Raw genomic sequence first — 12,568 nt, forward strand, 5'->3', positions numbered from 1 at the left:
ATATAATTTAGTTAGAAAGTTACTATTTCATGTCTCATGTCTAAACATTATTGAGCTACATGACAGTTTTATATATTCATTTTCTCTGAGTTAGAGTTAAAACTCTGTTTTTCCTGAGTATGAGGAAGTAGCTGGAATGGAACCCTAGGCTCAGTAAGAAGACCTACTGCCCATTCCTGGCCTGCAGACCTCGGGCAAGCTACACCTTCGCCAAGTCTTTCTTCCCGCTTATGTAAAATTAGGGATTTTGACTAAATCAGTGATTTTCATGCCTTAAAAAATTTTTTTTCAAAGAATAGAACCTTTCTTTTAAAAAACATTGCATCAAACTGTGTCATATAAAACTGAGAGCAGTAGCGCTGACGAGCTAGAGGAGGGCTGGAGACTCGGAGGCTGACTTCTTTATCCCTCAATCCTGCAGCATCCTCAGTGGAACCTTCCATGGGGCGGGGCTTGAAAACTACCAGTTAGGAGAGAATCCTTCTAATTAAAAATCCTTTGAATTAAAATTCACTGATACGTTGTTTTCCTGCATATAATTTCCTCACATTTTTATATTTTTGATAAATGGAAAAGTATAAATAAAATTGCAGATGTGTCCTCTTTATTCGTGTTGGACTTTCAGGCTACTTCTACCATCTGGAACACAGTCCTCACCTAGAAATAAACAGAAAGGTCATGGAAGTAAATGAAAAGAGCTTCTAGGGGAAATATGGTAACATTACATTAGTAGTTCCTAATTAAATTCGTGTAAAACCGTGGTTTACATAGTGTTTATTAAGGGTGATATAAATTGTTTCAATAAGGTCTTCTCCCTTCATTTGGTACTGAGTTATTAATTTTACAAGGCCTGTAATAATGTTGTCACATTATTCATTTTATAAGGCCTATCTGTAATGCTATGATCAAAAAGTTTTACGGAAATTTTGGGAAGCATTTAGCCAAAAAATTTCTCTTTACATCTAAAATTTGGAAAGATATTGGATGTCACATTATCATTATCACCATGACGCTGTTTGGGGCATTTAGTGAGAGGATACCTTTTATAAGCAAGATTTAAATAAAAACACTCTAGGTGGGGACACTTGTAATATAGTTTGAAATTGCCCCACACATTTCATAATTAAGTAGATAACTATAACTAGTCAAATGTTTAAAAAAATCAGCCCTGATTTCTAGAAAGGAAACATGTTACGTTAAAGGGTTATATATTGTTTTCCTTGTTTCTAATTCTAGAAAGTCATGAATCAGAAACTAAGTTCAAAGACTGGCTCTAGTCTTTATTTTTTCCTTTCTTCAGGCAGATTTTCTGAAATCATTGTGTCTATATAAATAAAGAAATGTTTCAGTTATAGTACAGACAGCAAAATATCTTTACTTAATTTTTTTGCCAATAAAATTTTCACATGACATTATGATAGTGCAACTTTCTTCATTTTGTGTATTTAAGATTCTTTGCTGAAAAATTAGTAACATAGATCAGACCTTAAGATTTTAACTTTCTAAAAGTGCAAAATGGAAAGTTTATTTTAAGGAAAAATCCATAGTAAAAAATAAACTGATTAAACTTTTTTATAAAGTGCAGTTTTTCTAAGAATTGAAAAGTCGTGAATTCAGTGTGAACTGTGACTTGAATTGTTTAAACTTCTTTGTACCAATAAGATCAAACATCACCCTTTTAAAGTTATGTATTTTCAGTGGACCAATACTAATCGTACTTGTTATCAGATTCATCTAAATAGCATTACTTATATATGTTCTCTATTATTTAAAATTAAAATATATAGAAATTTATTTTATTTTGTTAATGTGATTATTTTTCTATCTAAGCAATCCCCAAATTAGGTCTAGTCTCTCAAAGTGTTATTTCATAAGCTATACATCATTCCTACAATAATATCTCTTGTTTAACTTAAACATTATAAATAATATTTGACTTATTTCAGATGCAGGAGGAGTTGGAAAAAAATATAACTAGAGAACTAGAAGAAGGTATGTTGCCATTTATCAATTAAATTTAGACATCAGTGATTTCTGAAATAAACTGTAAATAGTAAATGGCATCCCTTTCCATTGTTTGGATAATAGATACTGTGTTAAATGTTTTTTCTTATACATAACTAATGAAAAATGTGAAAACATAAACATTCATAATGAAGAATATACTTTTTCCTCATTTAGTCATCTTGTTCCCTAGCTTTTTAAAAATCTCAAAAGTCGATGTATCCTTTGTATTTCTGGCTATCCCCTCCCTTCACTTCTGCCGTCCCTATGGAACTGTCAACCTGCACCCTGAAACTGTTCTCAGAATACATGGGCTTCATCTACTTCCCATGTTTCTGGTAGTGATATAAGGCCAAAAAACCAGACTCATTAAGTCATACTTAGTCAAGCAATGACAGTTCATACAACTGTCACTTGATGGGTGACATTTAAATCTCCAATCACTGATGATGTCATTTTGCTTACCTTTTGCCCACAGGAAAAATTCCAAATTCCTCAGCATGGAATAAAAACACCCAAATCACTTTGGTTCTTGCCAAATTATTCAGCCTTATCTCTTGCTCCTTACCCTCCTCTGCCTCTTTGCTCTGGCATCTCCCCAGACTGGGCTATTTGTCACTCCACAATGTTCTTCCCCTCCAGTCTCTGCATGTGCTTCTTCCCTCTGTCTGTCTGACACCCTTTCTCCTTGTCCTTCAGGTATCAACTTACATTTCACCTCCGCCAAAAAGCTGAAAACAGTGACACAAAACTGAGAGTCCCTGCTGTGTGCTCCACTAGTGCCCCGTTTTATCCCTGTCACAGGATATATGAGTTTGTGTGGAAACTGCCTGTTCGTCTGTGTTTTCAGTTGATAGCACATGCCTGCTGAGGGATGGACTATGTCATCTTTGTCTTATAACTCCAGTGCTTGTTACAGTACCTTAGCACATGGTTGTTGAATAAAGAAGTGGAGAATGAGAAAACCAGAAGCTCTGAAACTTAACCACAATAGCAATTAATTCAGTGTGCAGCACTGGGCAAATTATACTTCATAGTCATCTTGTATTTTGTATTATAGCCGTATATAGATATTTTTCATTTTTCTTAACACTTACAAAGGCCTCAACTATTTTTTACTAACTTATGCTTAGTTAACTATGAAGTATTTTAAATAAAGACTATAATTCTTTCTTCTTCTTTCCAGCTGCTGCTGAATTTGAATCTGGACCCTGTAGAGCTTCTCCTCTGGGATCTACTGATGAGTCAAATCTAAATCAAGATCTAGTTTTGAAAACGTCACAAGAATATGTACAGATTTTGAAGAAAAATTATATGATCTGAAAAATAAATATAAAAATTTATTTACTGGGCTGTTTATATAAAATTTTAATTGTTTCCCATTATACATACGACATATGAAAATCTTAAAATATTTTTATATCTTACATGTATGATGATTATTTATATAGTATTTTAAATTGTTTCTTGGCATCGAACTAACTTTTAAGCAGATTTTGTGAATGAAAACCAGCACTGAGTTTTACATACTTAAACTGCCCACATACCAGCTGTTTAAACAGCACCCAAACAACCAAGTTGTCATTAACACTTTAATGGTGTTAATTGATAGCTTATTTGTATTTTCCAATTTTTATCACTATATATGGACCTAAAGATTTAGACAAACATCATTTGAAATGCTGCTGCTGTGGCTATTGTCGTTGTCTGGATGTGTCACAGTTGTTACAGTCCATAAAATTTTTTATATATAATTTTAATTTTAAATACTGATTCATAGATCTTTGCTTGTGGAGAAATAAAATTTGCCTAAGGCTGTTTGCCTTTTCTATTTATTTATTTTTGATTTACTTTTTGGAAACAGTGTTAAAATTAGAAGTTCCAAGTTTTAGTAAAGAACTTTTTTCTCCTGAACCATTTGAGAATAAATTGCTGACATTATGCCATCATCCCTGATTCCTTTAGTATTTATTTCCTACAAACCATAACATTCTACGTAACTACCGCACAACCTTCACAATCAGAAAATTGACACTAAGGTATTCTGTCATTTAATCCTCATCTTTTCAAGTTTTACCACTTGTCTGTGGCGTCAACAGCAAAAAGATCCTGTTCAGATCCATGATTGCATTTAGTTGCCATGTCTCTTAGTCTCCCTCAGTCTGGAACACTTCCTCAGACTTTTCTGACTTTCATGACCTTGAATCTTTTGACGGGTCTGTTCCAGTAATGCAGACCATCCCTCAGTGGGGATTGTTCTGATGTTTCCTCATGACCGGTTCCGGCCACACCTTTTCACAAGAGTATCACAGAAGTGGTCCTGAACTCTTCACATCGCGTCCGATCATGTGACCCACAATTCTGATTTGTCCCAGTACTGCTGGTGTGAATGCTGACCACTGAGGGTAGTATCTGCCGGGTAATGCTAGTTTTCCACTTTATAATTTAGTATTTTGAGGGGGAAAAACTTTGAGACTATGTAAATACCTCTGTTCCTCATCAAACTTTTGATGTATTCATTTACTATTATCAGTATGGATTCTTGATTTATTCAATGAGTTATAATTTGTTAATATCATTTCTAAAAATTTATTATTCTTTTAGACGTTCTGTTTTGAGAATTTCAGGCTTATTGAAAAGTTGTAAGAATAACAGAATTTCTGGATACCGTTCCCAAAATGTTAACATTTACTCTAGCTGTTTTATCCTTTCTCCCTTCTCCTCTCTTTCCAGATAAATATAAATGTTGGTATATAGTATAGATTTTTTTTTCCTGAACTGTTTGTAAGTTTCAGACATCATGCCTCTACTCCTAAATACTTTAGTGTATATTTCCTGAGAAAAGGAATTATCTAACATAACTGTAATGTAGTTATCAAAACCAGGAAATTGGCTAAAACTGCTTTGATATTAATATGTAATCTGTGGACCTTATTCACATTTTGCCAGTTGTCTCAATAGAGTCATGCACTGCATAAGGACATTTCAGTCAATGACGGACTGCATGTATGACAGTGGGTACTAAATCCCATAGGATTAGTACCATGTAGCCTAGGTGCATAGTGGGCCATACCATCTAGGTTTGTGTAAAGATGCTCTATGATGTTTGCACAACAACAAAATCGCCTGGCAATGCATTTCTCAGAACACATCTGCTTCTTTAAGTGACGCATGACTGCAATATCCTTTATAGGCAAAGAAAATCCAAGATGCTGCATTGTGTCCAATTTTCCTGTTTCAGTCTCCTTTAATCCAGGACAGTTCTTTAGTCTTTGATTTTCATGACATTTACATTTTGAAGACTACAGGTCAGTTATTTTGTAGACTTTCTCTCAGGTTGAGTTTGTATGATGTTTCCTAAGTAGATCCAGTTTATGACTTTTGGGCAGGAATGTCACATAAGTGATGCTGAGTTCTTCCCAGTGCATCAAATCTGGAGGCACGTGCTTGGTTCCATTACTGGTGATGTTGACTTCAATCATTTGGTTAAGAAGTGTCTGCCAGGTTTGTCCATGGTAAAATTACTATTTACCCTTTTATTTCATAAATATCTTGTGTCGAGATACTATCAGACTTTGGAAATATTTGGTTACTCCTCAAAATTCCACCCACTAGATTTCACATCCATTGATGCTTCTCGCTTGAATCAATTATTATTATGATGTTTGCCAATGATGGTTTTTCTTATGTGTCATTGCTTCTACATTCATAAATAAAATGAAAAACAAAGGAGAAGGGAAAGCTTGTGATTTTGGTTCTTAAATTGCCCCAGATTTGGCCAGTGGTAGCCATTTCAGGCTGACTTCTTGTCTTTTTGACCTGTCCCCATTGTTCTTTGAGCACTTCCTTGCTCTCTGGTCCAGCAAGGTGTTCCAAGCTCATTGTGTATTTTTTCTGCCCCAGCCCTGAAATCAGCCACTTTTCATAGAAGCCATGATTCCTTTTAGGGGAGAGTGATATTTAGAAACCAAGATCTGGGCACTAATTGTGGTAGGAGTGCATATTGCTATAGGGATTGTCATTGCTCATAGGCCCCATCGGTGAACAGCAGGGAATTAAGTGTGTGTACTTAAGTTCACATACATGCCTGCATACATTAATCTATAGTTCTAGCTCAAAATATATTGGAAACCATGAATTCTTACTGATATTTCCAATTCCAATCCAATCCCACATGGTTCATTCTAGTTTTTCCCTTTCAATTCTTATTACTCCCTTTTCTGACAGTAAGCTGGCTCCCATCATCAGTATGCTATTTGTTCAGTCCTCTCTTATGTAACCAGACTCTTGGCCCTGCCACTATGTACATGTCCTCCTCACTCTTACTTGGATTCCAATACCCCACGTCAGATTGTGTCCACTCCTGTTCCTCCCAAGTGCCTGCCCTCTTCACCCCATCCTTTCTCAGATACCCTGTGCAAGGTCACCTCTTCTGCAGATGGTTTTCCTCCTTCGGGCGCTGAAAACCCATTCTGGGCTGTCCTGCCCCTGTGTGGATGCCTCCTGACCCTGTTCAGTCCTTGATACCTCGTCCTACATTGGCCACCTTTCAGGGATGCTCTCACTGGAGCTCCAGAACTGTACAGCGTGGCCTTCCCTCACTGATGCCTTCTTCATTCCATCCAGGTCCCAACAGCTCATCTGGGCCACCACCACTCCCTGGTTTTGTCCCCATGCTTCTGAACGGAAATATTTGGGAAGAGCTATACCTTGTGTAATTGACTTGTCAAGCTCTACAAAGCAAGGATTTTGATTGAATTGCATCGACTCTGTAGGTAATTTGTGGAGAAAAGACATAATACTGAGTTTTCCAAACTATTAATATTTTAAAAGTCTGATTAACTCTCAATGTTTAAGAATTTCCCATAGAGGCCTTGAATATATTTTTTAGGTTTATTCATGGTTACTTGACACTTTTGATCCTATTATAAATATTATTTTAAAAAATCAATTTCATTTTCTGTTTGCTGCTAGGTTATAGAAATAAAATTGATATTTTGCATATTGAGCTTGGATTCAGCTATCTTGCTAAACTCTCTAATTTTTTCTTATTTGAATATTTTACCTGCAGATTCTTTTGTATTTTCTACACATACAGACATATGAATTGTGACAGTTTTGTTTTTTCCTTTCTAATTCCTAGAGTTTTAATTTCTTTTTCTTTCCTACTGCAGGAATGATGTGGAATAAAACTGGGCATAGTCGGTATCCGTGCCTTGTTAGAATTCCAAAGGAGAAACAGAATATCTTTCCATAACTATGTAGATAGTGGATTTTAAAAAGTAGATATCATTTATTGCTGTATTAGTTTTCTATTGCTGTATAACAGATCATCACTAACTTGGCATCTTAAAAACAAACACATTGCACATTTTCATGGGTCAGGAGTCTGGGATGGTTTGTGAATCCTCTGCTCTGGGTCTCACAAGTCTGCAATCAAAGTGTCAGCTGGGCTGTATTTTCATTTGGAGGCTAGACTGGAAAAGAATCTGCTTTCACACTCATTCAGTTGCTTGGCAGAATTTATTTCCTTGTATGACTCTGTATTTATCTTCCCAGCTATTTGCTGGCTCTCACTTGGAGGCTGCCCTCAGGACCTAGTGGTTGCCTACGGTTCCTAGAGTCTTGTCTCAGTCTGTCCAGGATGCCATAAAAAAATACCTTAGACTTATTAACAGCAGAAATTTATTTCTCACAGTTCAGGAGGCTGGGAAGTCCAAGATCGAGGCAATGGCACACTCAGTGCTTTCTGGTTTGTAGACACTGGTGTTTTTGCCATGTCCTCACATGACAGAGGGACAAGGGATCTCTGTCAGGCCTCTTTCATAATGGCATGAATCCCGTTCATGAGAGCTCCACCTTCATGACCTAATCAACTCCCAAAGGCTCCACCTCCGAATACCATGACATTGGGCATTAGGATTTAACATGAATTTGGCGGGGGCATCACAAATGTTCAGTCTATAGCAAGGCTGTTCATGGTTCTTGGCCATGTTGGCTTCCTCAGTGTGGTTCCTTACTTCATAAGGCCAGCCAGGAGAATCTCTCAATTCCGGGAGGGCTCAGTACTCTTTTAAGGGGTTTCACCTGATTAAATCAGGCTAACCCAGAACAGTTGCCCTTTTGTTAACTCAAAATTAACTGAATTAATTATATCTGCAAAGTTCCTTTACATTTGGCATATTCTGAAGTCACAGATCCTGCCCACACTCAAGGGAAAGGGATTATAAAAGGTGAGAACACCAAATGGCAGATATGATGGGGTAACCCTAGGGTCTCTCTGCTACAATTTTGTTAAGGAAGTTCCCTTACAATACTAATTTTCTGAGTTTTACCCTGAATGGATGTTGAATATTACTAGATGCTTATTTTGCATCTATTGAGATAATTTTTTTTTTTTGGTGAGGAAGATTTGCTCTGAGCTAACATCCATAGCCATCATCCTCTTTTTGCTTGAGGAAGATTAGCCCTGAGCTAACATATGTACCAGTCTTCCTCTATTTTGTCTGTGGGTTGCTGCCACAACATGGCTTGATGAGTGGTGTAGGTCCATGTCTGGGATCTGAACCCACAAACCTGGGCTGCCAAAGCAGAGCTCTCTGGACTTAACCACTATGCCACAGGGCTGGCCCCAGAGATAATTTTTAAAAAATTTGTTAATATGGTGAATTACATTATATTATTCACTCATGTTAAACCAACCTTGCATTTCTCAGGTAGATTGAACTATGGTTATTTGTTTGTTTTATACATTGCTGCTCTTGGTGTGCTAATATTTGGTGAGGACTTTTCCATCTCTGTTCATGTATAGTGCTAATACAAGTAATTTTGAATACTTTAACTCCATTTACACCTCTCCAAACTTATGTGAATTGTTGCTTTGTATTTTAATTCTGCCTTGTATCTTTTTAAAACACTAGATGTTTTTATAACTTTTATATGATCCTGTCAATGTTCATTTAAATTTATCTACATATTTAACTCTTTCTTGTATTTTCTTCTTGCATCTCATAACTTCCATTGGGGATCATTTTTCTTCTGTTGGTAGTGTACATCCTTTAGAATTTTCATCAGCAGGAACTGTGTGGTAATGGATCTCTGTTTAAAAATGTTTTTATTGAAGACAGACGTCAGCATCATGGCAGACTGAGCTCTTCCCTTAGACTTTCCCCCCTAAGAAACAATGAAAAGAACACTCATAAACCAACAGAGGACATTCACACAACACAACAGACATCTGAGAGGCCCATGCAACCATACATCTGAAGGTGGATGTGCTGGACCCTCCAGGAGGCAGTGGAAGGAGGTAAGGGGATCTCCTCTCCCTCCCCAGCAGTGGCCTAGGGTGCAGGACTGAGCATGGCTCTCTGAGGGAACACCTTCACTCTCTGAATTGCCTGCCAACATGGGTAAACTCTACACAGAGGAGGCTAAGCTATTGCAGGGGTGTCTTCATCAAGCCAGCACCCCAGGAGGGCAGATAGAGTGGAGTGAGAAGGCCCCCACCAGATCACACATGTGAAAGAAAGCACCCCTCCCCCTGCCTGGCACACCAGCTCAGCTAATCTGTCAGAGCAAACAAACCCCTGCATGTATGATAGTGCCTGCACGTATGATAGTAAAGCGGCAGCTGTGAGCAGGCAATTGCAGGTGGGACCTGTCAGTATAGATTCCAAAGGACAGGCAGAGATGCCAGAGATCACTGAAGGCTCAGAATACACAGTTCCTGCCCCCCTCCCTAGTGGTAGCAGGTGGAATCTGCAACCAGATGCTACCAGTATGGGAAGGCACAAATCTGCCGCATCATATAAGATGAGGAGGGAAACTAATACTCCAGACCAAGAAGGAAAATGACAAGCACTGAGAAATCAATCCCAAAGCCACAGAAATTTACAATCTAAATGACAAAGAATTCAAAATAGCTATCATAAAAAACTCAATGAGTTACAAGAGACCTCAGAAAGTTCAATGAAATCAGGAATAAAATTAATGAATGGGAGAAGTCTTCACAAAAGAGATTGAAACCGTAAAGAAAAAACAATCAGAAATGTTGGAGATGAAAAACATAATGAAGGAGATAAAGAAAAATCTGGAGTTTTTGAATAACAGAGCTGATATTATTGAGGACACAATTAGCAATTTGGAGGACAGAAATATAGAAATGCTTCAAATGGAGGAGGAGAGAGAAGTAAGACTAAAAAGAAATGAGGAAGTTCTCCAAGAAATATCCAACTCAATTAGGAAATGCAACATAAGGATTATAGGTATTCCAGAGGGAATAGCAAGGGAGAAAGGAGCAGAGAGCTTGTTCAAAGAAATGATAGCTGAGAACTTCCTAAACCTGAAGAAAAAAGCTAAAATTACATGTAAAAGAAGCTAATAGAACTTCTAATTATGTCAATGTAAAAAGACTTTCTCCAAGGCATATAGTAGTAAAACTGGCAAAAGTCAATGACAAAGAAAAAATATTAAGAGCAGCAAGACAGAAGAAAATAACCTACAAAGGAACTCCTATCAAGCTTTCAGCATATTTCTCAGCAGAAACCTTACAGGCTAGGAGAGAGTGGAGTGATATATTCAAAATAATGAAAGACAAAAATTTTAAGCCAAGAATACTCTATCCAGTGAAAATATCCTTTAGATATGATTGAGAAATAAAAACTTCCCCACGTAAACAAAAGTTGAGGGAGTTCATTGCCACAAGACCCTCCCTATGAGAAATTATCAAAAAGGCCCTCATACCTGAGGGAAAAAAAAGGTTTACAAAGCCTTGAGCAAGGTGTATATATATATATATATATATATATATATATATATATATATATATACACAATATAATACTACTCAGCCATAAAAAAAAAAAGATTATCCCATTCACAAAAACAACAACATGGATGGACCTTGAGGGTATTTTGTTAAGTGAAATAAGCCAGACAGAGAAAGACAAACACCGTATGATTTCACTCATGTGGAAGATAAACTAACACATGGACAAAGAGAACAGATTAGTGATTACTAGAGGGAAGGGGGTTGAGGAATGGGCATAAGAGGTAAAGGGACACGTTTATATAGTGACTGACAAATTATAACGTACAACTGAAATTTCACAATGTTATAAACTATTTGACCTCAATAAAATAAAATAAAATGTTTTTATTTCCTCTTACTCTTGGCACATGTTTTCACTGCATAGAGAATTCTAGATTGGCAGTTATTGTCTTCCATCTTATGGAAGATGTCATTCCACTGCCTCTTGGCTTCCATAATTGCTGTTGAGAAATTGGCTTTCTAACTTTTCTTCCTTTGAATATAATCTATTCCCACCCTGCCCCTGTCCCCGACAATCTTTGGTTACTATTTAGATTTTACTCTTTGGTTTTGGTTTACTGCAGTTATACTATTATATGTCTGGATTTAGATGTCTTATTTATCTTGATAAATAAGTAAGGTTTGTAATTAGGGTTCATTTGGCTTCTTGAATCTGTGGGTTAATGAACATATCTAGACCTTCTTGATCTAGACTCCACATTTCTTACCTCTCATTTGCCATGTTTGTTTTTTGTGCTCTTTCCTATATTCTGAATTACTTCTTTTATTTTCTAGTTCATTAATTGTCTCTTCTACTGTTTCCAATCTGCTATCTGACACATCCATAGAGTTTTAAATTTTGGTTGTTGTGTTTTTTATTTAAAGAAGTTTTCTTTGGCTCTTTAAAAAATCTACTAAAATAATATTTCATTTTCTATTCTTTGAAGTGTGTGTGTGTGTGTGTATATATATATATATATATATATATACATCTTGTCATTTATTGAGGACCTGCTTGTAACAAGAAATAAAGGATAAGAGTAGGGACCACTAATCAGAAAATGGGAACTGCTACACTTCAGGGGTTTTTTTTACTTTTAGCTTTAAAGTGTACAATATGATGAGTTGATATACTTGTACCATGTGAAAGGATTCCCACAATCTGATTAATTAACACATCCATCTCCTCACATATTTACTTTTTTTTTTGGTGCGAATACTTAAGTTTTAGTTTCTTAGCAAATTTCAATTATATGATACAGCATGACAACTATAGTCACCATGTTATATATTAGATCCTCAGCCTTTATTCATCTTATAGCTGAAAGCTTATATGCTTCTACCAACCTCTCCCCATTTTTCCCACTTCCCAGCCCTTAGCAACTGCCATTCTACTCTTGATTTCTATGGGTTTGAATTAAAAAAATTTTAGATCCCACGTAGAAGTGATACCATGCAGTATTTGTCTTTCTCTGGCTTATTTCACTTAGCATAATGCCTTCAAGGTGTATTCATATTGTTGCAATTGGTAGGATTTTCTTCTTTTTAAAGATGGAGTGATATTCTATTGATTTATACACCACATTTTCTTTGTCCATTACCCATTGATGGGCTCTTAGGTTTTTTCCATATGTTAGCTATTGTGAATAATGCTGAACATGGATGTACTCTGCATGGATATCTCTTCAAGATAATTGATTTCATTTCCTTTGGATTTATATACACAGAAGTGGGACTGCTGGATCATATGGTAGTT

At 36.4% G+C, this 12,568-nt stretch overlaps 1 protein-coding gene across 35 annotated transcripts in view; it reads left to right on the plus strand.

Moving 5' to 3' along the window:
* ANKRD26 (ankyrin repeat domain containing 26) overlaps positions 1–3,431 on the plus strand; it is an 85,457-nt gene extending 82,026 nt beyond the window's left edge. For 34 of the 35 annotated variants that reach the window (XR_011499213.1, XM_044762029.2, XM_070500847.1 and 31 more), the window contains 2 exons: positions 1,947–1,992; positions 3,191–3,431. Coding sequence is in view for 34 of the 35 variants with exons in the window: in XM_044762029.2 (XP_044617964.2) it covers positions 1,947–1,992; positions 3,191–3,327 (183 nt within the window). In the remaining variant the exon portion in view is untranslated. The remainder of the gene's footprint in view (positions 1–1,946; positions 1,993–3,190) is intronic. The other variant, XM_070500843.1, reaches the window with a different exon arrangement.
* The last annotated feature ends 9,137 nt before the right edge of the window (positions 3,432–12,568 follow it).

This window comes from Equus asinus, chromosome 29, assembly GCF_041296235.1.
Source record: "Equus asinus isolate D_3611 breed Donkey chromosome 29, EquAss-T2T_v2, whole genome shotgun sequence".
NCBI lineage: Eukaryota > Metazoa > Chordata > Mammalia > Perissodactyla > Equidae > Equus > Equus asinus.